Source organism: Falco cherrug, chromosome 3 (genome assembly GCF_023634085.1).
Source record: "Falco cherrug isolate bFalChe1 chromosome 3, bFalChe1.pri, whole genome shotgun sequence".
Lineage (NCBI taxonomy): Eukaryota > Metazoa > Chordata > Aves > Falconiformes > Falconidae > Falco > Falco cherrug.
Window position 1 is genome coordinate 104,112,774 of NC_073699.1, and position 26,087 is coordinate 104,138,860.

General features: G+C 36.5%; 1 protein-coding gene across 10 annotated transcripts; it reads left to right on the plus strand.

The window, feature by feature from the left end:
- The first annotated feature begins 39 nt into the window (after positions 1-39).
- Positions 40-26,087, plus strand: BRD9 (bromodomain containing 9). Of its 10 annotated transcripts, none has more exons than XM_055703539.1 (18): positions 40-166; positions 1,338-1,558; positions 3,262-3,394; positions 5,058-5,118; positions 6,004-6,148; positions 9,161-9,271; positions 10,046-10,221; positions 12,074-12,202; positions 13,040-13,172; positions 15,250-15,325; positions 17,008-17,103; positions 17,881-18,013; positions 18,784-18,895; positions 20,504-20,542; positions 20,981-21,052; positions 22,429-22,531; positions 24,167-24,334; positions 25,096-26,087. In XM_055703539.1, exons 1-18 carry the CDS (start codon positions 94-96, stop codon positions 25,194-25,196), a joined length of 2,082 nt encoding a protein of 693 aa, XP_055559514.1. In that variant the 5' UTR covers positions 40-93; the 3' UTR covers positions 25,197-26,087. The 10 variants fall into 10 exon arrangements, with proteins under 10 accessions (XP_055559514.1, XP_055559515.1, XP_055559516.1 ...); XM_055703540.1 differs by having other exon boundaries at positions 12,113-12,202; XM_055703541.1 differs by having other exon boundaries at positions 10,106-10,221.

The window sequence follows — 26,087 nt, forward strand, 5'->3', positions numbered from 1 at the left end:
CGGACCTTCCTCCGCGGCGGCCGGAAGGGCTTGCTCCGCCCCGGGCGCTTCCGGGGGAGCCGAGGGGCGGCCGCGACTGGGGCCGGCTCTGCCATGGGGAAGAAGCACAAGAAACACAAAGCGGAGAAGGCGGAATGGCGCTCGGCCTCCGCCACCGCCTACAGCGGTAAGAACCGGGGGGGGGCCTGGCTTTGCACCGGCGGGCGCCTCTACCCCCTCCCCTCCCACGGCTGTCGGCAGGACCCGGCGCCCCTTCGCGGGCTGGGCCGCGGCGCCTGGAGGGACGGGCCCTCGCCTGCGTGCGGGGGCTGCAGGGGCAGCGAGCGCCGCGGGGCCGGGCGCAGGCGCCGCCCGGTGTCGCTCGGGGAGCTGCGCGGAGCGGGGGCGAGGGCAGGTGGCGCCCCGCGGGCTCCTGAGCGGCGGGGCTGGGGGGAGGCGGCTGGCGGGGCCGGGTGACGCGGAGCGAGCGCTGGGGCGAGGGCAGCGCGGCCGCAGCCCGAGCGTCTCCGCGGTGCGCGGGCGCTGGGTGCCGGTCGCGGCCCAGCAGAGGGCGAGGCCGTTCCCCGGCGTGCGGGAGCCGGGAGGGCGGGCTCCTGCCTGCGGGGCGGGGCGCTGGGTGAGCTGGCACACCTTGGGATTTGCCACCATCAGATTCGTGCACGGTTATGTGGCTGTTAATTAACTTGCAGCACGGATTGGGTGGAAAGGTCCGTAACGGTTCCGCAGCTTACGGGTTAGCTGTGCACGCTCCTTGTGGGAGGGTCGGTCGCTTGTGGGCCCGAGTACCTGGTGTGAGGGGGTGAATTTTTAGTATTGCGATGCTGTTTCGCATGGGAACACATATCTCACTACCTGGCCAACAAATATTGGACAGATCTTGTCTGTGTTGCTAACTTTCCAGGATGTAATTGTATTTCACAATCGCCTTGTTTGCGTGGGACATTCTGAGTCAAAATAATGTGTGCGTTCTGTTTCTTCAAGAACACATGTAGGTTGTTAAACAAAACCATATGCTTATATAGTATTGATTACAAAATTTGGTAACAATACTTGGTTTCACCTTAGTCTGACAAGGATCTTGCAATGTTTTCAGGGAAAGCCGAGCAGTTGGTTCCTTACATATTATAAGTTTGTGGAAAATCATGACGTAACATGTGCTGAACAACTGTTTCTTAACTTAGATTTGCTAGTCTTAGGCATTATTTTTCTCTCCAAATATATCGTGTATATTTTCAACCTGCAACAAATTCTTGTAAACAATATTTTTGGAAGAAGCATTGGTAATTGCTGTATCATCTTCATGTGCATTTATGAAATGTTTTGCTTTTATAATTTAGATTATGTGGATAAGCCTTTGGAAAAACCTTTAAAGCTGGTGCTTAAAGTCGGAGGAAGTGAAGTGACTGAACTTTCTGGGTCAGGGCATGATTCTAGTTACTATGATGACAGATCGGATCATGAGCGAGAACGACATAAAGAAAAAAAGAAAAAAAAGAAAAAAAAATCTGAGAAGGAAAAAGAAAAGCATTTAGATGATGAGGAAAGAAGAAAGAGAAAGGTAAGCTCTGATTTTTTTTTTTTTAGAATTCAGACATACCAGTTCTCAGATCTAAAATCTGGCGCAGAGTACCAGAACCACTTTTTTGTTGTTTTGAACCACTGTTGCAAGAAGCTTATTTTTTGGAGACAGCACTTCACAAAATGTAGAAAACCCCTGCGGTGTGTTGGTGTATTTCTTCCATTTAAAAGAGATATGCCTGTCATGATTTTTTGAACAAAGTAAAAGCTTGTTTCTTGTAACTGATGGATAAGAAAAACAATTTGCTTTGTCTGTAGGTATGAATGCTTCAGGTTTTAAGTTGGATGTTTTGTATTTCAGCCAGGTCAGAAACATGTTTTGCTACATTTTGAGAGGTGTATTTTCAGCTTTTCAAATAAATCTAAGTTACGTTTCTGTTCCTGAGATATGTCAGGTTATTTTAGAGTTTGAAATTGGTATGTTTGCTCAGAACAGCTTTCTGAAATCTGATCTGTTGAGTACTGTCGTACTAGTCTTGTTGGCTCTTGTTTAGAATAACCTGCATGCTAGGCTTTGTGACTTCATTAGTAGCAAATGATGTGGTCACCTTCTTAGTTGTCTGTGTTGAACCTTCAGGAGTTAGACTGAAATCAACAATTAGGCATTGACGTACAGCTACCTGTACAATTTCATTTTAATAGTACTCCTTTTGTGTACTAACGACTTTTTTGACCTCTGCTAATTTAATTCTCTTCTGTCATGTAGTTTTACTGCTCTCATAATGACAGTTTTTCAGTACTACTATGTATACGCATATGGCCAACAGCTGTCATTTTGAATTGATTTATTTGGTAGGTTTGTTTGCTTGAAAGTGATATATCTTGTAGGATCATTAAGAAACTCTTGAATACAGGGCAGATTGTACAAAGAAAATTCTGCACTAACATTTTCAACTGTTTCAGTTAAGATTATGGCTAGGACTTGAAATGTAGCAAAACAGCTGTCTTTAATACAACATCTTGCAGTATCAAATAATTTGTTTTACCTTTGCTAAATTGTGTGTGTGTATATTTGGATTTTTTTCCCCCTAAGAACTTCGTTATTAGTGCATGGAAAAGAAGCTAACAGATAAGTAACAAAACTGTAGTCTAAACAAGGTTAATGAAAGTATGCTTTTTTGTGCAAACATGAATAATGACTGTAAGATTATAGGTATGACTCAGGCATGCCTTTGCTTTGAAGCTCAGGAAGAGATAATTAATTGCTACCACTGTTACAGAGCATTTCTTACGATTCTTTTGTAGGCTTCCTAAATTATCATGTACTTTACTGATTCCTGTTTAATGCACCAAACAACAAAAACATTGATCAAAGCAGAGCTACAGACTGATCTTTACTGAATAGTAGATCAACTTACTTTACTGTCCGGTGCAGTTTATTATCATGCATTTTTATATATAAATAGCTTCAGAGTTTAACATTCTTTTCAGTAAAAGTACAGTGACTAATGGTAGAATGATAGTATACAAAAAAAAGCCAAAAGGTCAACAGTATTAGTTTTAATTGGAGAAGAAAACTGAGAAAGTGACAGTGAAAATGTATGCAATATTGTTTAAACCGTATCATGGCTCAGATGTAGAATGAGTATTCCAAACAAATACTACTGTCTCTTATCTTTTGGTATGTGGGGTTGCACATTCCAAGTACGTTCTTCTAAAATCTGTCATCTCCTGCTGTGCTAGGAAGAGAAAAAGAGGAAAAGGGAGAAAGAACAGTGTGACACTGAAGGAGAAACTGATGACTTTGATCCGGGGAAAAAAGTGGAGGTTGAACCTCCTCCAGATCGTCCTGTCAGAGCATGCAGAACTCAGCCAGGTGAGCAGTGTGAAAAATTAAATCATCTTGGGTGTTTTTAAAAGCACGCACAACAATGCTTATGTCAAAGGTACCAAAATGTAAATTTTCCATGCAGATTTACTCAAATCTGGAGACTGTTTTTTCCAACATTCAGCACTCTCTGCTATCTAAAAAGTCAATATTCCTATTGGTGCTTCTGGGTTTTAATAGATTTGTTTTCATGTGACTGAACTTGCCAAGGACATCTGCCTCCAGCTCCTGTTACTTGGCAGAATAAAAGTATTATTGAGTGTAGTGTTTCCCTGATCCCTTCTCCATAGCATTTCCTCAGCATTTACAGAATGATGGTCAGAATATCTGAAACTAAGGAAAAAATCCTGTGGAGACTGCTTAGCTGTTGTTACAGTCATTTTTTTTTTGTAATTTATGTGGCGTTTTAATTTTAGTATCTCTAGTTTCATCAAAAGTAAGTTCTGATAGGGCGTCTCTGAAGACCATAGTCCCCCCAGTTTTCATTTAGCAATCTTCTTTAATTCTCTTCACCAGCCAAAACACTTACCAGTTATGTGTGGTAACTTCTGCGTGCTTAATCCCTTCAGATTTTGCCATGTTTTCTCTACCTGTATAGCCATTGCTTGTTAGTTAAAACTCAACATTCAGTGGAATCAATGGGAACTTTTACTTACAAGAATTTTCATATGCATCATGGTCTTAGTACGCGTATGCCTGGAAATGGAACTTAGTAGCAAAAAGTTGGATCTTTAGGAACATTGTGATGTTTGTTTTGGAACACTGCCTGTTGACTGGTCGAGTAACTTATTGAGGAATTTTCTGTTTATGACTGCACATTAAAATGAGAAATGGTGTCCAACTGTCAAGGTGACCTGATAGGGGTAACTGAAAATTTCTTGTCAAAGCTTTCTGTCTCTGGGTAGTCTGGAGCCTTGAAAAACTGGCAAGCTAAAATCTGATGTCTGTAAGTGGCAAGACTTCTATTTTCGTCTGCTTGGAAAATGTCCTTTGAAAGCGTTTGTTACTTCTTTTGGTTAAGAAGGAAATTGTCTCTCCATTATCAAGATGAAGAGTTGGAGTTCTAGATTTCAGCATGCTTCTTTAGTTTTTCAAACTTCACATTAAGCCAGTGTCTCTGAAGTAATTCATGTGTAATGTTTATTGTTTAATCTGTACAGGAAGTGAAATTCTAATCAGTATCTCTGTTGCCAGAAAATCTGCATGTATTTGTCACTCTGACTGAAAAGATTCAGAGAAGCTAATTGTGTGGGTGTTACGGTAAAAAAACTATTAAAATTGCACAGGTAACATGTAAGAATGTGGATTTCCCAGCTGCAGTATTTGAGCAACCAAATTTCCCTTCTGTATAAATATGTAACACCTTACTTTCACATTATTTCACATTAATGAATTCTCTTACAACTACTAGACTTTTTAGCATTAAATCTGATTCAGTGTCTACTAATTTTTAATGTGATTAAAACTCAGTAAGTAGTGAAGAAGAAATAGCGTATGCTTAGAAAGCTGGTGTGCTTCTGCTTTGAAATCTTGACTTTCAGGTCAGTATAAGTTCTACAGATTTTCTGTCTGGTGTTTATTTTTCTAAATCCATAAATATACCTATATTCTGTCTCATTGCACTTATCTGTGTTTCCATCTCAAACTGCAGCTGAAAATGAGAGCACACCAATCCAGCAATTGCTAGAACACTTCCTTCGCCAGCTTCAAAGGTATTGAGCATATTGTATGTACAGCTGTGTCAGCAGTGTCTAATGCATATTTATATGTGTTACTTTACAACTCCTTATCCTGATTTTCTCTTTGAAAATAGTTACTGAAGACTGGCTGTAATATTTTTGGTAACCTTTGCAAACATGTCAGACCTGGTAGTTTTTAAAGATTAGTTGAGGAAAATTATTACCAACTATGCAACTCTAGCTTTTGTCAGGAAAGTGCTTTGGGTAGAGGATACATTGCCATTATAGATTTATTAAATATTAATTACTTAGTTTAGGAGTTAAGAAACAATTATGAATTTTAATAGTTTAAAAGATTGAACGGTTCTCAAGAAATTTTGTTTTATTGTGCATCATCTGTCAAATACCAAAGCAAGTTTATACCTGCTTACTTGATAATCCTGTTAATTTGGAGAGGCTTTTTACTTTGCTGTTTTCTCTAAGATGTTAACCCTGTATCTCATGTTGTTGGGGTTTTTTTTAATATCCTTTTCTATTACATAGCAATAAACTGAATTTGGAACTAATTAAAAAATACTAAACACTGTAGTTATTTTTAGAGGACCTCACAAACAAGAGGAATTGGAGAAGTTACTACACAGTGAAGCCAAAAGACTCAGTTTGAAGTGTAGATAGAGACAGATAAAACATAGAAGAAAAAATGAAGTAATTCAGGAAACAGCAGAATTTCTTCCAAAAAGTCCACATGTGTAACCAAAATTCTTTCCTGTATCAGGAGATTTTTCAAATATGCTTCTGTTTTATGAGAGTGCTTTTAGTGTTTTTTTAAGTAGTAGTATTCATACCATTAATGTGGTATCAAAACAATGATAACTTTGTTTGCTGATATAAATCTAAATTTATTGTTTTTATTTTTAGGAAAGATCCTCATGGGTTTTTTGCTTTTCCAGTCACGGATGCCATCGCTCCTGGATATTCCATGATAATAAAGCACCCCATGGATTTTGGTACGATGAAGGAAAAAATTGCAGCGAATGAATACAAATCAGTCACTGAATTCAAGGTGAATTGATAGAGATTTAGTTAATTTCAGAGCTCTTTAGTAAGAAACTGAAGATTCTTTTTAACTGTAGAAGCCTTTCTTATGTAATTATTTTAATGAGTATTTTTTCAGAACTGAGCACTTTTGTATATTCTGTGTATTAGCATGGGTTTCTTGCTTTGTTTTTCTCTGTGGCAGCTCTGTATTTGTCAGACTCTGCTACATTTATGGAGGAAACCAAGAACATGCTTTAAAGTTCTATGGAATTCATGCTGCTGGACATGGACAGGAGTAAGACTATCACAAAGAGTTAGGCAGTTGAAGAACCTGGAGCTCTTTTTTCTTTTTTTTTTTTCTCTTTTGTAATGTAGACCTGGTTAGATTGATTAAAAAGCAATTTTGACGTGTCTGCCAGAAAACTGTGCAGATACTGACATATTTTGTGTATGATTCAATAGCAACTACATATTTTCTATCTTTAATTATTCCGTTTTCCAGATAACTTTGTTTGGAATGATCTTTTGACAGAAATGTACTTGGCAAGTTTATTGGCAGCTTGCCTTAACTATTGCTGTATTGCTATTGCTCTAATAGTTTATTGGATGCATTGCGGTTTTACAGACAGTGCAGTAAGAAATCTTTTCATGGTATCACCAGCTCCTGAAGGAAAGGAGTTTTCTTGAACTGATTCGTGACATTCTGTTAGCTGCCTTCAGGATTACTGTTTTCTAGTGTAGATACAAGAATAGACTTGATAGCGAGCATTTGCTTGCTTCTATTCTTTTGAAAGGTCTAGCAAAGCTGAGCAAAGAATGGCTTATATTTCCTGTAGGTGCTTTGCCCAAGATTATTCTTTTTTTTATATGTATGCTTTCTTTTTCAAAAAAAGTACAGAGATATACAGGAAATAGTAAAGAGGGATTCATAATATTGTCATCAGCAATGCCTTCAAGTCTCTGAATTCTGTTGGCTTGCTGGGTTGTCTTATTGAGCAACTTCAAAAGGAAGTATGAGTGGGAGCTCTGTGGCTCTGGTTAGTTACTGGCAAGGTTACAACATTGAAACTGGTGGGCTGGCAACCTAAAAAAATGAAAATCTTAGTATTGTTTACACTGACATTCAGTTCTTTTCTGAAGGAGTTTGTTTCTGCTGATACTCTGAGGAGCAATAAATGGTTGCTAGAAGTCTGCCCATCTTACAGTGTCAAAGAGGTTGAACTCCCTTTCTAGATACAAGTGTAGATAATTGTGCTCATGCCTTTGTAGTTCTGTGTAATACAGAAATTACATTTACAGGTTTTTAACCTCTAAAACAAGACCTGCTCAAAGGGTTATCTTTCATTTCTGGTACACCTATTCTAACTAACTTGAGACTAGTCACAAGCCAATAAATAATCCGAGTAGAATCTGCAGGACCCATTTGCTGCATTTTGAAGAGGGGAAATTGCTGCAGAAAACTCATCAGGTTTGCTGCTGAAAAAAGGGTCTACTTCAAAGCTGGACAAGCAAAAGACACTTCTCCATCCCTTTCTGCAGCACTTCAAAGGCCATCACTAGATGTAAAGCTCATGGGCTTCTTTATCAGGTTCTTGATAGTTTGCTTTTCTACGTCACCGTCTCAATTTCTGGTTTTGTGATGGTCTCATTAAGCAAAGGTTTATGGCTTAGATGCCATAGAGAGTCATGGGCTGCCAATTGTAGCTCACTTACTTGCTTAGTATGGGCTTGATGTCAATTGCTAAATGATTAGGGTAGTGCTGCTGTGACATCCCTGTATGGAAACAGGAAATAAAACACTATTTTGTTTTTACAGACTCTGATCAGGATTGCAGTAGAGCAAGGCTATTTTTCATAAACGTTGGGTGCCAGAGAAGCTCTTTAGAAAGATTTCTATGTCCAACCACAATAGTAACGTCCAAAAATCTTTTGTCTTGGCAAGTCTATTCACTGGTCTGTAAACTCAATGGGTTAACTTGCCAAAAAGCATGCCATTCTGTTTGCATACACTTTTGCACATAATCAAGTCATCATCAAATATCATGGACCCATGGACAAAAAACATTTGCATTTGTGTCTATAGAATAAATGCAGCCTAATTGTTTGAACAACCATTGTTTAAATATTGAAAAGTTACTAAGCGGGAAAAATGTATTCTTTAATCATGCGCCAATGTAATTTGTTAGGATCTAATTTGTGAAGTACTTGGAAATACTACTGCATGATTCTTCATTATTGATTTGCTAACTTGAGAAATTTTCAGAGGCATATAGGAATGTCTTTTTAGTTCAGTGTTTCACAGAGCTTCTAGTAATGCTTTCTGTGCTTTACTCTACAGATCGGTAGCATATGACTAGAAAAAAGGCACCCTAGAAAAATCTTTTGCAATCTGCAAGAAATGTTTTCGGTTCTGTTTTCAGTGGAGTGTGTTGCACCTTTCTTTTGGAACTTGCAACAGTAAAAATTACTTTAAATTATATATGACAGATGATCAGACTTGGCTGTCCTGGTGTTGCATGTGATGAGCATCTAGAAGGCTGTTTCTTGTGCTCTGAAGTTTTCTTTTGTTTGTTTTTGGTTTAGTGCAAGTGACAAAAGAAGTGGTCAAACTACTAGAATTATATCTAAGACACACTGCATCTTTCTGATGTTGTATTTCTCGAGTCTGTTCTGATTTCGAAGGTGGGAAAAATTCTTAAAAGTACTTACCTTGTGCCTCAGTCTTTCTATTCATTTCTCCATTTCTTCTCTTTGATCCGTTTGCATAAGGAGGAAATGTTACACTTGGCATTCATGGAAAACTTCTTTTTTTTTTTAAGTAAAAAGCCCATGCCAGACAAAACTGAGCACCTTGAAGAAGCAAAAAGGACTCAAACATTTGCAATTCTGTATTACCTTTTGGCTTGCCATTTACTCCATGAGCCTTCTGCTAAAATACTATTGTGTTCTTCACAGAGCTGCCATGATGGAGTAATATCTTCCAGTCATTTAATAGGAGTTCAGAATTTTAACAGCTCTTTTGTTTTGTATTTTACAGGCAGATTTTAAACTGATGTGTGATAATGCAATGACTTACAACAGACCAGATACTGTTTACTACAAGCTAGCCAAGAAGATACTGCACACAGGCTTTAAGATGATGAGCAAAGTAAGAGACCTATTTAAGAAAAAGTACCAACTCTTTGGGGTGTTTTTTTTGTCATACTTGAAAAGGAACATAATTAATAACAATGATAGGGGGGTTTTATCTATCTGTAATTAATTACAGCAGTGCCTGTTAGTGCCGCTATATGTAAGAGCTCGATGGCATTCTTGTTATAACCATGCTCATTTTTCTCAACTTTATTTGCACCACTGAAGTCTGTAGGAGCTTCTTCCTGTGGCCTCAGTGGAAGCAATTAAGATCCACACATATAAAACCCAACTGTAAAACATTGCTTCTGGCTGCAACTTTGAAAACAAGGTCTAACTTAAGTTTTATTTTGCATAAAGAAGAAAACTTTTCTTTTCTGAAGGTGGTGGGTTTAAGGGAGGTTTCAGGGGTTTCACAGATGTGCGCCTAAACACTTTTTACTCATACAGTTGTCAACCCGTAAAATGAAGTTATTCTGCTGAGCTGCTCTCTGTGTGTGCGAGTGTGTGTGTGTGTGCGCGCGCATGTGTTGCGTTTATGGTAAGTTTTGTGTAAAACAGGCAGTTGTCTTTGCATATGCAGTTTTGTTTGTTTGTTTCTCTCTTGATAGTTGGGCTGCAGAAATTCTGATGCCATGCTACCATGACCAAATCATGTTGCATCGCCATTGGAAACGAGGCATTAAGAACAAAATAAGGCCATGGCCATTCCCATCCCATCCCATTATCATAGCATCTTGGCTATGAGGGAAAGGTTAAGTCCCTGCCGCTCTGTCCTTTCTGATTCTAGGAACGGCTGTTAGCTTTGAAGCGCAGCATGTCGTTTATGCAGGACATGGATTTTTCTCAGCAGGCAGCTCTTTTGGGTGATGAAGACACAGCAGTTGAGGAACCTGTCCCTGAAGTTGTTCCTGTACAAGCAGAGACTACCAAGAAATCAAAAAAGCAAAATAAAGAAGTTATTAGGTAAAGGTTTTAATGGGCATGCTTACTGGTTTGTTGCAGCTTTTGTAATACTAGACAGCGGCAAAAAATTGAGCAAAAGACCTCCTTTCAGCCTGTCTCCTAGTGGCCCATAGGATAAATGGGCAATTTTATTGTGTTGTAGGTTATTTATTATTTAAAGAACTAGTTAATAACCCAGTGATTCCCAACTTGAAACAAACAGTTCAAAGAATGACCACATTCAAATTGATTGACTGTATCAAAATCTAATGGGATCTTTCTGGGAGGGCAAAGTGGGCCCAGGTCAGTAAATTATTGTATTTCATTTTAGTCTTATCTGACAGGATATAGAGGTACAGGAGATTTTTGTGGAGCAGATGATAACATCTTCCTAATGGAATCTTATTAAGCTTCTTGGTAAAATACTTTGCTAGTGCCAAGCTATCTTCCAGGTAATAGGCACCCCCATGTCACAAAATCATGTTTTTCTAGCTAAAATCTAATTTTAGTCAAATTAAAGGGATTTATTTTCTATTTTATGAGGAGATTTTAGCAGAAACTGTAATTTACAAGCAAAATCTGTTATTCAGTGTATATAGATATCCTAGGATAGATGTTGAATTTAAATTGTAGCGCATTACATCGACTGGATTCTTATGAAAGTAAAATGTCTTAAATGATCTGATCATGTAGATATGTTCTGCAGGCTTCTTTTTTAAACACCCGAAGTAAAAAAGTAAAATGTAACTTGTTATTTTAACAAAAATGAGAAAGCATGAAGTTGAAATGAGAGATTAGAACTTTAGGGTTATAATCAGCCACATGTGTGTTTTGTTACACTTCAGGCATTTTTGTAATCCTGCTTAATGTCTGACAGAAGAAGTTGTATTTTAATGTAGTTGTTTTGTGGAAATAGGAGACTGCAGTATCCATCTTGAAAAATAATTTTAAACTGCATGATTATTTTTTTTGGCTGGAAGTATACTAATGTGAGCATACAGGAACATCTGTTGCTGTATCATGGAGAATTAGCAAAGTGTAATTTGTTCTTTGTTTAATGGATTGTGTACAGGAATTAACTGAAAGTACCTTTCTGTAAAAAAGACTTGCTTGCGGGCGAGGTGGTGTGGGTTTTGTTTGATTGGATTTTTTTTTAATAATATGATTATTTGGTTTGTATGGTGCCCAGAGTAATAGTTTTTCTCTGTTTTGATTAATTGTTACGTAAGCTGCATTACAGAAGTAACTTTGTACTTTGAAGGTGACCATGTAAGAAGTGACAAGTACAGATAGCTAACAGGGGAAGAAATTGAGACTGCCAAGCAATATAGTACTGCTCCGTCTTTAATATCTACCTTAACATACAATTCAGAGAGCTGAAAGTAACGGACCTTTAATTTTATCCTGATACTAGTTTCCTTGCAATCAGTTGTGGTATAAATTTACTTTCCTGTTCTTCTCAATGTTTATGTAACTTCAGTGGTTGGAATTTGTTTGGTTTTTTTTTTCTAATTAACCTGACCTTTTAAAGACTTGCATTTTGGCATCAGTAGGATAGATACTATTCTTTTTGATGTACAGTAAGAGCTTTGGGGGGAGAATCCCTCTATACTGTAGTTTAAAAAGTGACTTAATCACTTGGACATCCTAATAGCTAATTTTTGAAAATTTTGTCCAGGATGTTGCAACCTTCTGAATATTCTTTAAAAATTCTTGTCCGTTAAGTATTCTGTAGAGTGTGATAGAAAGTGCCAGTTGCTGAGGAGTTTCCTGCTGTGTACACCCTTTCTTGAAGTTTCAATGAAACAAAAATCGTATAACACGTTTGTCTCATAAGAGTATGATCCTGTGATCTTTTTATTGTCTTTAATAGCAAAACTTTCTTGTGTATCGGATCTGAATCTCTATACAGAGAGAAATTCTTAGCTAAGCAAATGGAAGAAGATAACCCAGGACAGAGAAATGGATTTGGTGTGAGGAGATGCTCTACCCAGTACCTAAGGTGTTTGGCCCTAGTGTCTAATGTCCATATGATTCCCTGAAAGATTTTGATGTGCAAAGTTTATTTTAAATACATAATATAATGAAGGCTGCCATATTTTATGATATCTTCAGACCTCCCCTTACAATACTACCTTTCTCTGAATTTATGTAATTGCTAAGATATATGTCCTGTTCCATCATAGGTATGCTTATTTGTTATGTTTTTATTGTTTTGATGCTTTAATGAAAAGGGATCTACTGAAAGATACATGTTAAATTCTGTAATTTCAATGAGAAACAATTGTGTGATTGATACTAATTAGGAATACTAATTGCCAATATTAACAAACATAGGAATTAAAGGACTCCTGGTTAGACTGGGAGCAGTGTCCTACTTCTACAGGCAACTAAATGACTTAGTCCTCATAAATGCAGCCTGTTAGCTTTTTTCTTACATCAGAGTTACAGAGTCTCCATTCCCTCATCATGTAATTTCTTTTCTTCATCCTTCTATTTGGAATTTGTGAAAACAGCATATTTTTGCATGTGGGAGACTAAGGACAAATACAGCATTCACCTTGTATTAATGCAATTTTACTCCCAGTCTCTGTTTTGTAATACTTCCTTTATTTACATCAAGGTACAGAAACAAATTTTTGATGTTAAGTAGTTTGGTAGTTCTCAGCATCTGCTGCAAAACTTCAGTTTCATATGATTATAATTCCACTTAAATGCTGAAGTAGACTGACACTGGGAGAGGAGTGGGACTAATTGTTCTCTTTAGCAAACCCAGAATTCATCCCTTTGTTTTGTTTTAGCTTTTAATTTCTACAGCTACTCCTCTTCTCTTTCTTAGTTGCATATTTGAACCTGAGGGAAATGCGTGCAGCCTGACAGATAGCACTGCTGAAGAACATGTCCTGGCACTAGTGGAACATGCAGCAGATGAAGCTCGGGATAGGATCAATCGTTATCTACCCAACAGCAAGGTCTTCTGCACAACAAAGTTCACAATTCCATTTTTTGTCTGAGTATTGAATGCTTTGTTTCATCTTAGTAAACAGGCTTTAGTATTACATTTTCTGAGGCTGTGAAGGCTAGCATGCGTGCTATGTGGAATACCAGTATGACTATTGCCTGTCATTTAGCCCCTGAAGCCCACTGTAGGTTGTCCTAAATGGGTCTGAAGTTGTATTGTGTGTTGAACATCTCTAGAAATTCACTTGCAGAATACAGTGAAATGTTGCTCAGTCTTGGATGTGTTTTCCTTAATTGCAGCCTTTGGCATTGAAAGTGATCAAAATAGCATTATGCTCTTCCTACTGTTGCAGCCTCAGAAAAAGTAAACTTTGGCATAGGTTGAAGGGTTATTAGGATTCCCCAACCCCCCCCACCCCAGCCTCAGGTATTTAGGAAATTAAGTGTTAAATTACTATTTTCAAGGAGAATTCTGGAACCTTGTAGTTTTGTACCTGCAAGTAGTAGCTGTCACCTGCAGCGCATTCTTGTGTGGGTACAAAATGCAGACATCCTTCAGTGACTAGGAGAAGATAGCAGTAGTTTGGCCACGTTGGAATTTTGGACAGTGCTAACCACAGATTTGATAATCTTGGCTGTTACTCTCATATTGTTCCATGTGTTTAGTTTTTGTGCTGTTAGAAGGAAGAGCTCAGTGATGCTGTTGGTGCACTTTTCTCAGCACAATCTGTTTATGTGCTGTATTTTTCTTAACTATGTGATAATTTCTTCATTGCTTAGCTACGTGATAATTTCAATGATTCCTTCATTACTTCACGCTAAGGTTGGAGTGAATGCTACAGGCCTGTGCTGAGATACATTTACTCTGTTTCCCTTGCATTGTGTGAAGTCTGATTACTACCTTTGTCTTCATTTCTCATCGTCACATACCCCAGTGACCACTGCAATTGAAAAAACAAGTATGAGTGGCTTTTTAAAAACCCTTTAAAGCATTACCAGTCATGCTGATTGCTAGCTTTACTGAAAAGGCCTTTTGTGCTGATGCAGTCAGTTTTGCAGTTGTTCAAGAAAGAGTTGTTCCAGGTGTGCAGCTATTCATTGTCTGGACTGTTAGTCAGCTAGACAACCCACTGCAGATGCCACTGAATCTAGGTAACACTGACACATTCTTAGAGTTCAGCCATTGTTAACTTTTGCCATCACTTGAATATATTGTTCCTGCTCATTCTTTTTCCAGCATTTGTCACCTCTGGTTTTATTAGAGGCCAACATTAGGTTTGGCCTTGTGTATGGAGAGAGTTTTAAACTTTTTAAGGAGGGAAAAGAAAACAAAATAGGGGAGAGATTTATCATTCCATTTACTTGGAAGTATTTACTAGTATTTCTTTAGGAAAAGCGTAAGTTTTCATTTCCCGTCTTTACTAAGAATTTACAGTCTGTTTTTTGCACGATTCATCTGTGGTCAGTTTCTGATGACAGCTTTGTTTGTTGCATCAGTACTGGCTCTATCTTTAAAGACCCCAGTTCTATTGTCTTTCGTATCTCTGGCTGTCTTTTTAGCATTTGTGTGTGTACTCTGATAGGTCTGTCAAACTACTTCTTAAAGAACTCGAAGGTGTTCATAGAAGTACTTCTAATTAGAGAAAGTTGTGGATGAGATATGAGAACAAGCCGTTCACTCTAGATTTGGAAATGAACAGTGAGGTAGATTGTGAATAGGAGTTACAGTTTTGCTTCTCGAAAGAAAGTACGTTCTAGGTTTGGCCGTCTGAAAGCCTGACTTCATACTAATTACAATGGTATTGTTTTTGTCTTAGATTCAGACTTTAGATCTGATTTAGGAAAATGAATAAGGAGTTTTATATATGACATGATCTTTTACTCCTAACTCTTTTGTTCTGAAGCATTTGTTAGGTGGTAATAAATAGTGGTGACCCAAGATTCCCTGTATTAAAAGGAAATACCAGTGCAGAATCTGAATACAGCTAAAAATGCTTATTATAGTTCATTGTGTAAGCAAGCGACTCCTCCTTTGAGTTTGGACTGTTTTGAATGATTGCTTCTGTATCTTTGTCATTCTATTTGCAGATTGGTTATCTGAAAAAAAATGGAGATGGAACTTTATTATTTAGTGTAGTAAATTCATCTGATCCAGAAGCAGAAGGTAAATGCCACAATCTTTCAAGCAAACTTTTCTAATGTTGAATATTCTAGCAGATTTTGAAGTCTTAACTGTACATACAGATCCTGTGTAGCATAGATGAGTTTAAAAAAAAAAAATAATTCCCCAAACCATTTTCCCCAACAGCTATATTTAGTATCTCTGATACAAATCCAGGATAAGATGTTTCTCTTTGCCTTTCAAATTTTCACTCTTCAGATGCTCTTTTCTACTGATACTGACAGTAAGATGGTAAAATAGTAGCTATTTATAATCACTTGTATATTGCTCCAGTTGGAAGAAAGGCTTCTGCTCCATGTACCTTGTAGTGTTAAGAGCTAATAGAAAAAAATGAAGTGAATCAAAGTGCTGTAATCTATGTAAATGTGCAATGCACACATGCAGATTCATAATCATATCTTACCTTTTTTCATTTTTCAATTTAAATTGGCTAAATTTCAGTTTCAAATCAGTGAGATTTTGCTTAATTGTTTTTCTTTAATTCCTTGATCTTTTCTGTGCGTTTTTGTGTTACTCCTATACATTATATTGTCTTATGCTTTCCACTTGTTTTAGTTTCAAGCTCAAAATGCAGAAGTTTTGAAAGTTTGTAATGAATGAAATGTCATAGTCTTTATGCTGTTGTATGTCATGTTGATTTAGCATTTCCTTCTCTGCACCTTTTGGGATTGGAATTCATTCACGGTTTGCTTCTTATTGCATTGATAAATGCATGAACCCTTGTGACTCATCACATTTCTGTTGATTTTTTGATACAAACCTGTAACTAATACTATCTATATTCCTTTTCATTTGGTAGTAAATTTTTCTGGAATGAAATCGAGCATTTTAGCTGCCATCATGCCCTTAGCTATTTCTGAAAAAAATAATGAAATGAATGTGATTTAATACCTCTGAAGTCATGTCATGCCACTTTACACAGTGATGGTAATGGGAGCAGAGCAAGCTTCACTGTGTGTGCTGTAAAGTACTGTACTGCTTCCTGACATTTCTGTGCTCCAGACTAGTTACACTGAATTAACAGCTATAGTATAATCTGAATTTTTATTGTAGTTAATATTTTTTTATCCTGGTAAGGCTCTAGGGATAAACTTGCTTTCTGTTGTTCAGTAGTTGAGCATAATTACCACCAAATTTCTTAACAGCCAGAGGTATTTTAATATAACTGGAAGTTTCCTATATGTTGGGATTTTTTTGAATTTAAAAGCATATTCCAAATTATTTCAGCCATTTTAATTGAACAGTTCTCAGAATTTTAGAAGAAAGAAATATTGCTGTAGCCATAATGGTATTTGTCTTAACCAGGTTCTATACGTGGTGTCAACATAAGAAATTGCTTTTATCACTTTGTAATATCTGGATCTTGAATGTTTGTGAATCAGCTAATAAAAGAATTACAAATGCTGCTGTATACTTTAGAAGTGAAATAACCAAGTAAGCCATAGATCTTGTGAATAGGAGATGGAAGCATGTTTAGAGCATGTATCTGAAATTTAGATGGAGGACCGGAATTACACTACCTATCTTTAATGTACAGATTGAAAGGCATTCAGCTTTTATGGTAACCACAGCTTTTTAAAATAGCAAAATCTAAATATTTACCATACCCTTTAAACATTAAAAAACAATAATTAAAAATTAAATACTTTTCTCAAAATTATTAGAGGAAGAGACTCACCCGGTGGATCTGAGTTCACTGTCGAGCAAATTATTACCTGGCTTCACTACATTGGGCTTTAAAGATGAACGAAGAAATAAAGGTAAATGCTAAAGAACATGTTTTAACTTTGTATTAATTGAATGTCGGGCAATTTCTTGATATAAAATAATTTCAGATTATGCTTGTAACCAAATTAACTTTCATTTGGAGATTTCTATAATGTATAATTATTCCTTCCACAGCAGAATGCCATTTTAATTAAATGCACCTTTTTACTTACTAAGCATAACTTAATTAGGAATTTATGGATTAATATTTTGCCTTAGTGTTGTAGCCACACTAGAAGCTTTCTAATAATGGTACGTAATTTTCTCTGGAGGAAATAATTTTTCCTGAGCAACTGCACTTAAAGTTGAGGAAAAAAGCCCCTTTTGATCATTTGCATTTTTGTATCATATGACAAGGATTTCACAAACTGGATTGTTTTTTCTAGTCTTACTGACATTTTTAATAATTTCTGATCTGCTGTCCAGAAACTGACTGGCAAATGACAAGTGAGGTAGATGTACGCAAAAAGGAGACAAAAAAGGAGTAGATGTACACAAAAAGGAGGGGCGGTGGGGTGGAGCCTTTTTGTGGGAGTTGGGTGGTTAACTTAGTTCTGTATTTTCCAGTAGTATGTTTGTTCATATGGTTAAAATAGTTGTGCTGATTCTAGAGTCAGAAGCGTCCTTGAGATGCTGCTTTTGATTTCATTTGGAGGTAAAAAAACTCACTGCACTTCCTGTGTCTGCTTCAGAAAGAAAATTCTTTTTTTCCTCCAAGTGATCTATTACACTTGTGTTAATCATTTGTTATCTTTCTTCTACTTGTCTAGTAACCTTTCTTACAAGTGCTAGTACAGCACCTTCCATGCAGAACAACTCTATATTTCATGATTTGAAACCAGATGAAATGGAACTCCTGTACTCAGCATATGGTGATGAAACTGGGATACAGTGTGCCTTAAGGTAAGTGCTTCCTTGTTGGGAGGCCTAACTTTTCATAGCAATTTTATGAAAAGCAATTTGAACTAAATGTCAATTAGGAGCCTCCAAATCCTGCTATTTTTTTTCTAAAACTTATTTTTAAAATAACTCGCTATACAACTTGAATCTAGCTTTTGTCCTGGGTTGGGGAGTTGTTTGGGTTTGGTTTTTTCCATTTGCACTTTTAAGTTGCCCTATTTTATTGCAAGGCTGTTATGGATCTTGTCATTAGGGTCTTCAACCACAAGATAGTATACTATGGCTGAAGATTTAGCATTTTACTTAGAACCCAGCAGTAAGTTTAGATATGCAAGTAATAGATTTCATGACTTCAAAACTGATATTTATCAAGGAGTTTCAAAACAGTTAAAAGTAACAATTTAATGGAAAATGGCATTTTCCTTTTTAAGTAAATCTTGGAGGGAAGGAATTAATCACAAGGTTTTTATGTATGTTTGGGTTTCTTAACCCACTCCTAATGATAGTTCAAGTGAAAATTTGCTGGTAATTGTGAAAAACAAGTTTGCACATACTTTTACTTCCATTTTAAAAAATTAAAAAAAAAAAGAGAGAAGAAAAAACGCCTGTGTTTTGAAGGCCTTAACTTTTCTGAAGAAGCATAAAGGAGTAAAAGGACAAGAAAGATGCAGGTGTAGTGCAGCATAGCTGGGGAAAACCGTCGTATAAGTTGAAATATTTTTTTTAATGAATGTAAACATTTTCTGTAACGCTTGTATCTCCATTCCTGCTAGTTTACAGGAATTTGTGAAGGATGCTGGAAACTACAGCAAGAAAATAGTAGACGATCTTCTGGACCAGATCACTAGTGGAGATCATTCCAAAACTATTTATCAGCTAAAGCAGGTGTGTCCTTGATGCACAGGAATGTCACAAGTTCACCAAAACAAGAATGGACTGGTTTGGTTTTTAATATTGTATGAGATGCTTCATTTTCCACTGTCCGTTTAAGTAGTGCAGGCTTAGCTGTTCATGCAACCATGTGGTGAACCAAATTACAAACTGAATTAATCAGCAGAGGAGTAACTTTTCTGCAGCTACATCAGTTGTCCAACGTGGTTTACTCTGTGACTGCAGAAAGGAAGAGGCAGGGGGGCGCAATGTAGCAGAGCGGAGAAGGGACCAGCCAGCTGAAGGTGTTTGGGCTGCCCTGTCACTCCATGTCATGACATACTTATCTGCTTCTGACTTACATTGCAATGCTTTTTTTAAAGGATTTTTTTTCTTAATTTAAATGCAAAATATATTCCTTGTGGAAGGATTCATTATTTGGAACACTGAAGTAATGTTGGAGAATAGATTAATGCCACTGTATATGTATCTATTACCCAACAATGCTAACTTTTAAATTAATGTGATATGTCTGAAGGAAAGTCTTGTTTCCAAAGGAGATTCATACTAAGACTGGAGAAGAGATTTTTCTCAGAAATGTGTATAATTCATCTGGGAATGTTTGCATTCCCAAGACAAAATAGACTACCAGAAACTGCAAAATCTTGTTTCATGTTATCTTCACTTTGGAAACCACTCTTGGTTTGAAATAACTGTCTACTGTTTTAAAATGGTGATGTTCAGAATGATTCAAGAATAAAGAAAGGGAAGCGGAGAGGGAGCATGGAAGGTACTTGGACTTTCTGATGTGGTGGAAATGAGATTATATGAAATCTCTGCAGACAGAAATAGAATAGAGTGGATGATATTAGGGGAAAAGGAGACGATGGAATGAAAAACACAGAGGAGCCTTCAGAATTTTCTGGGTGTTTTTTTCCACTCCCTACTGGAAAAAGATTATATATGAAACAGGAAGAAATGTAATGGATTAGTTAAAAAATTCAAAAGTTTAAAAAGTGCAAAACCAGCATTTTAAATATTATTCTATATCTAGAAATGTGTGGATACAACATGAACGTAGCTTTGAAACAAAACAGGTGCCTTTCCCTTTTTGCCACCTTGTTTCATGAATATTGTTCCATATGAGAATTTCTGACTCTTTCAAATGGTCAATGGCTGTTTATACTTAAAAATGCTCTCCAGTTATGACACATGTAGATATGTACAGATTTTGTGCAGTTAAAAGCGTTTCAGTGATGATGTGCCATGGTGTTTTAGTCTTGAGTATTTTGTGCTGCTATATTTGGTTAAGAATGAGTATCTCTGACAGTACAACCCTAAATGTTTTGGAATCAGAAGTTACTGAAGTAATGACTGAAATACTGCACTTGAATATAAAGTTTATGGGCAGAAGGAATAGTGTAAGGGGACTTAATGATTAGTTAAAATGTATAATACTAAAATTTCAATTACACATTACACTGTTAACTGTATTACAGATACGTGAAAAAGTTAGCTGTCTCTAGCGTCATTTTGTGTGTGAAGTTTAAATATACTTGAAATTGTACAAGAAAGAGGTCTTAACGTTGAATAGAAGTAATTGTTAGTATTCTTTCTTTCCAGAGGCGAAACATCCCAGTAAAACCACTGGATGAAGTTAAAGTAAGTTATGGTGATAGTCTGTTTTGTTTTGGGTTTTTTTTCACAGGATAGTGTCTTGGCATTTTAAGTAGGGAAAGTGATGTTCTCTGGGCTTCCAACATTCAAATTCCTGATTTTATTTAATGTGCATCTGTTCTATATAATAATACAGAAAAGACTGGTAAGTGGAATGTATGAAGAAGAGGCTGTTCTAAGAGGCGGTCCTGATTAGTTCTAAATTGTTTACGTGAATGTATATGGTCACCCATTACAGAAGAGCTAGTCTTTATGGGGTTTTTTGTAAAGGGTATATGCAAACATCCCAAAACATGATAGTGTTTTGTGGGGGCCTAGTATCTGATCATGGTAAATCAGTAAATTATACAAACTAAGTATTCTTAAGAAACATAAGTATAAGCTATGAAATGCTGAGATCTAAAATATGATTTGTTTCTTTAGGTTCTGCCAGTTCTCATAAAAGAAGAACATAAGTTGCGTAATACCTGTCCAGATTCTTCCAAACAGATCATGGTAAAATGGTTTATGTGTGGTTTGTTGTTTTTTGGTTGTTTTTTTTAAAAAAAAAAAAAAAAAGGTAGTGAGACTCATTTTTCAGTGCAAAAATGTGCATGCTCTGAGGTAGAAGATTAAAATCACAGTATATAGAATAAGCTTTCAGTGCTTAATGGATTCTCTGACACTCTATTTAGTTAGTGGCTTGCTTTGTCTGGTTGTTCTGTATTCTCTTGTTTATTTCAGCATGCATAACTAAATCTCAGAGGCAGAAAGGCCACTTAGGAATCTGAAAGCTACTCAATCTGCTGATGAATATTTGAGGCTCAACCTGCTGTAAAATTGGAAAAAAACAATTATATTTATCAGTTTTACCACATCCATTGAAAATGCCTGTTAGAAAGTAGGGGCAATGCAGATCTTATGCTTTCACAGCTACTAATCAAATCTTCCTTTAAGTGGTATAGGTTTTATCTTGCAAATTATTTGTGACAACAGAAGATATGTACTCTATTCCATGGCAATTCACATAAAAATTATGTGGATTACATTATAGCAGCTAGTAAAATTTATAGCTTTATAAATATTCCTTATGCTTTGTGGAAAGGTTTGTGTTTCTATAGAAGTTGACTGACTGGTTAAATTGATTCATGATAGTGCTAAGTTTCATTTTCAGATACTGGTTGTGTGTTTACCTGCATGTCTTACTCCTTCTCGTGGAAAAGCAGCCTCAGGGAATTGTGTTAGAATGTGTTTTGAAGCTTAACAACTTTTTCTTTGATCTCTTACTTTTTGCCATTACATAGCAGTATTGCAACAGGTATGGAAAAAAATGAAATTGTTGTAGTTCAGGCTGTATTTCATTATCCAAATATATAGAAAAAATACTTGAGAGACCAGCTCCAGCTGATACTATGTATACAGAGGCCCACCTTACTGGTTTTATTAGTCACATGCTGAAAGTTTCAATAAAATCCAATGTTGCATTGAGAAGGTGAGGGAAAAGGGGAATTGGGAATGGTTCATCATGGGGGATACTGATAATGCTTCCCCCTGCCAGGGTTCTGCCATGGGACAGGGATGAGTTGAGCATGTAATTGTGTCCCAGGGGATTTCCTAATGTTGGTTTCAACAGTCCCAGGTGAGGAGATGTAATGAAAGATGTTTAGACTACCCTGCAGATCCCTTGCCATTCAGATGACTGGTCTGTCCTGGAACCATGCTTGAGCTACCTGTGAGTTGCATGTTAGCCGAGATGGTTATAAATGCTCCAGTCTCAAGTGTTGCAGTGCACACTTCTGAGAGTATAGATTCTTGTATTTACCTTAAACATTAAAAGTTGTTATGGCAGCTTGTCAGTACTGCTAGTCTTTCTGTTTCTTGTATTTTAATAGGTTGGAGAATCTGCTGGAGACAGTAACACTTCTGACTTGGACTTCCTCTCTATGAAACCATATTCAGATGTATCTCTTGATATTTCTATGTTAAGTTCATTAGGTAAGTAATTAAATATGCAAGCCATCAATTACGGTTTAGTTGTAACATTTAGGGAAAATAACAGCTGGATTTTCTAAGAATAAAAATGTGTTCAAAAAGTAGTAATAATAAGTCTACATTTGACATAAGTTAAAGTCTAGGGCTTGTGCAAGATAAATGAAATGTTGGTCTGTTTTTCCATTGAGACATCTTTGTGCTATCTAAGCTAACTTTTCGTGTACTACTGAAGAAATCAAAGTATTTGTACCTCACAGTTTTTGTAGATTTGCTTGTTTTTTATGTGTTCATAGTAGCATAAATTTTAAGAACCAGCGTGGAGCTTTGGCTCAGAGATGTTATTGCTTCATATGCTGTCTTTTGAAATAACTTGGGAGGTAGGTAAGTATGTGAAGCTCCATCTTATCACCACTTGGAATGTCCCAGAACAAAAAGCAGAAGAAACTTCAGGTGTTGGAAAGACTTTAGCTTCAAATAAGCCATTTGTATAAAAGTATTAGGGTGATGTTTCAAATACGTATCTTTGATAGGTATCCTTCTTTAAATACTGCAAGAAGTAATGTTCCCATTTCTGCAGACTGCTGAGCTGGATAAATGTCTCCAAAAATGTCATTAAAGTAATAATACTGCTTATGGTTTAAGATACTCTTAATTCAGAATATGAAAGATGCCAAACTATCTATTAGAAAACATAACCAAGGTAACTGAAAGCTTAAAGAAAGAAAAAGTTTTCTGTGGATTTTTCCCATAGGTGCAGTATTCTTTGAAAAGCAATTGTAAGCTGTGATTATGCTGTCACACGCTAATTTTGTAACAGTTCAGTGAAAAATGAGTGTTTGTTTTATAGGTAATGTTTAGACATATCAATCTTACTATTAATTTCTTGCTCTGATGAAAGCTGCTTGTATTTTTCCTTCATCTTTCTTTAAATTACCGTACTTCTAGATTAGAGTTTATGGTATTATTTCTTATCATAATTCTTGAAAAGTTAGCAAGGTCTGCATTAAAGAAAGAGAAGGAAAAGAGTTTATTTCCCTGTTAGAAGTTGAGGGAGGTAATTTTTAAGTATTCTGATGAAAGAACAGCGTATGTTGGCACATACTTCCAGTTCTTTCCAATTTCATACTTTTATTTGGCTTACAACAAAATCGGTATAGCTGGAGAAGATACTATTCTTAAAACCTTCTGTAATGGGAATTTCTTCACCTCCATCAATGACTTGTTCTGTTTTAACTGTATTTTAAGTATCTAAGTAATCTTTCTACTGACCTCCTTTCTTTTGCTGCAAACTAAATTCATTATTTCATGTCTAGTGTTTAACAGATGAGGAAGACAAATTAAGTTCTTACAGCTGTTTAAATACTGGCAGTCAGTTTAGTTTCAGCCGTTTCCCATGGCACTCTCCTTCATCCTCCCTTATTGCCAAATGCATTTCAGTGTGTATTTCTCAAAACTAAAAAACAGATCCACAGCTGTTGCCCTTTAGAAGTGCAAAGGAAAATGCAAGATTGAGGTCGTTTGTGTAATAGGCAACACTTGTGTTAATTATTTTTGAATCTTTTTATAGTGACTTGGTAATTCATGAGTCAATCTGCATGTGCTAATTATGGCTCTTGGTTGGTAACTGGTGGCTCTTAGGGAAAGTGAAGAAGGAGCTGGATCATGATGATAACCATTTACATCTGGATGAAACAACTAAGCTGCTGCAGGACCTTCATGAAGCTCAGGCTGACAGAGTGGGATCCCGGCCATCATCCAATTTGAGTTCCCTTTCCAATACATCTGAAAGAGACCAACATCATCTTGGTAAAGTTACCTGTGTCACAGAAGTTGCAGTACTTCTGTATTTGAAACTGGTTAAAACTTGCATTTTAAGTTACTTAAATCTTTGCATAAAACTACTCTGGTAAAATAGTGTGCTGACTATAGGATCATGTTTTGATTTTTTAAATACGCATGGCAAAGGCAACTAAGATGACATACTTTTGACCTGTGGAATTAAGGACGCCAATTGTGGTTACTTGGTTTGTGATGAGGCATGATTGAAGTAATTGTGAAGTAAATTGATACTGACTGGCAAATCCCTATATGCACTTGCATTTTATGCTCTTAGAAATACTAAGGAGTACATAATATTTATTTTACTTAGGCATAGTTGTATGCAGCAAGTAACAGGTGGGATTCTACAATAACCTTCCATTGTCAACTGTAAAATTCAATGGTAGGACAGGATGATAGGGTAACATAACATTTAACAATTTAGTGCCGTTTCTGAGAAGGTAGGAGATGTTGGTTGAATGATACTCAATTACGTTTTGTATAAATGTTCCACTCTGAGTAATAGAATAATGACTGCTTTTTCAAAAAGGATCTAAATTAATGGCAAACCTTGTAATTTATTTTTCAACATCTCCTGTTAAAATGTCATTTAAATGTGTTTTGTCTTAAAAGTCTGAAAGGAACATGTGAAATAATCACACCGTTTATATACACAAGTATCTCTCCTTTTTTTTTTTTCCTGTACTTTTAAAGGTTTTGTTTGTTTTTTTCCCACCCATATTCTACAGGAAGCCCCTCTCACCTGAGTGTTGGCGAACAGCAAGACATGGTTCACGATCCCTATGAATTTCTTCAGTCTCCAGAAACCTCAAATGCCACTACTAACTAACATGACATGTACTATATATATTTTGTATTTTAATTGTATTAATGTTTTTATAAAGTTTTTGTCCATGGCAGAAACCTCAATTTTTATCCTCATTTCTGTGAGGATTCCTGTATAGTATTATCCTATATGCTGGATTAAATAAAAAATAAAAAAAAATTAAGACAACCCAACTACTTGGTACATTGCTAACAACGTGATGTACTAAACCCTGCTTTCTATTTGTTTGTTGAGGGACATCGTTCTCTACTGGTGTGTGAATCTTGACTGGAAAACAACAAAAAACGTGTTAGAAAAATTTGTATTTTATAGAAACTAAAAAGCGATAATTTTCCCAGTATCATGGCAGCAGTAATTAAATGTTTTGCAGAATTACCTACCGTTTCTGTTCAGGTCTTAACTTGAACATCTTCAAGGAGGAATATTTTCTTTCAGCAGTGACAAAACTGCATGAATTGTCATTATTATGTTTCCCCATCTCCTAAGGCTAACAATCTGTAGAAGTTGTTTTTCTGTTTCCCCATATTTCTTAATCTTTTTTTAATCACTCTAGAGAATACTTGGTTTGAGAGTAACAGTACTTGGTAGTTGCATTAAAATGCTCACTATGAGAATTCTACCCTGGAGCTAAAAAGGATGGATGATTTTTGTGATCCCTTATGTGTTGAAACACAAAGAAAATAGAATACTTATATTTTTTAATTTGATATGTATATTTACTTGGATGGAGAAAATACTGGATAAGGTGTGCTTTTCAGTAATTTTAAAATAAAACTTTTATAATTCAGTACTGTTGTAACTGGGGGGTTTTGTACCATTGATATGTGCAAGCTGGGCAAATGTTACAGATTTACAATATTTTGTAAATATTAATAAAAATGCAGAACCACTTTT

Coding starts and splice junctions, on each gene's coding strand:
- BRD9 (XM_055703539.1), top strand. CDS start 94: ATGGGGAAGAAGCACAAGAAACACAAAGCGGAGAAGGCGGAATGGCGC. Junction 17,104..17,880: donor AGATGAACGAAGAAATAAAG/GTAAATGCTAAA, acceptor CTACTTGTCTAG/TAACCTTTCTTACAAGTGCT. Junction 18,014..18,783: donor GGGATACAGTGTGCCTTAAG/GTAAGTGCTTCC, acceptor CATTCCTGCTAG/TTTACAGGAATTTGTGAAGG.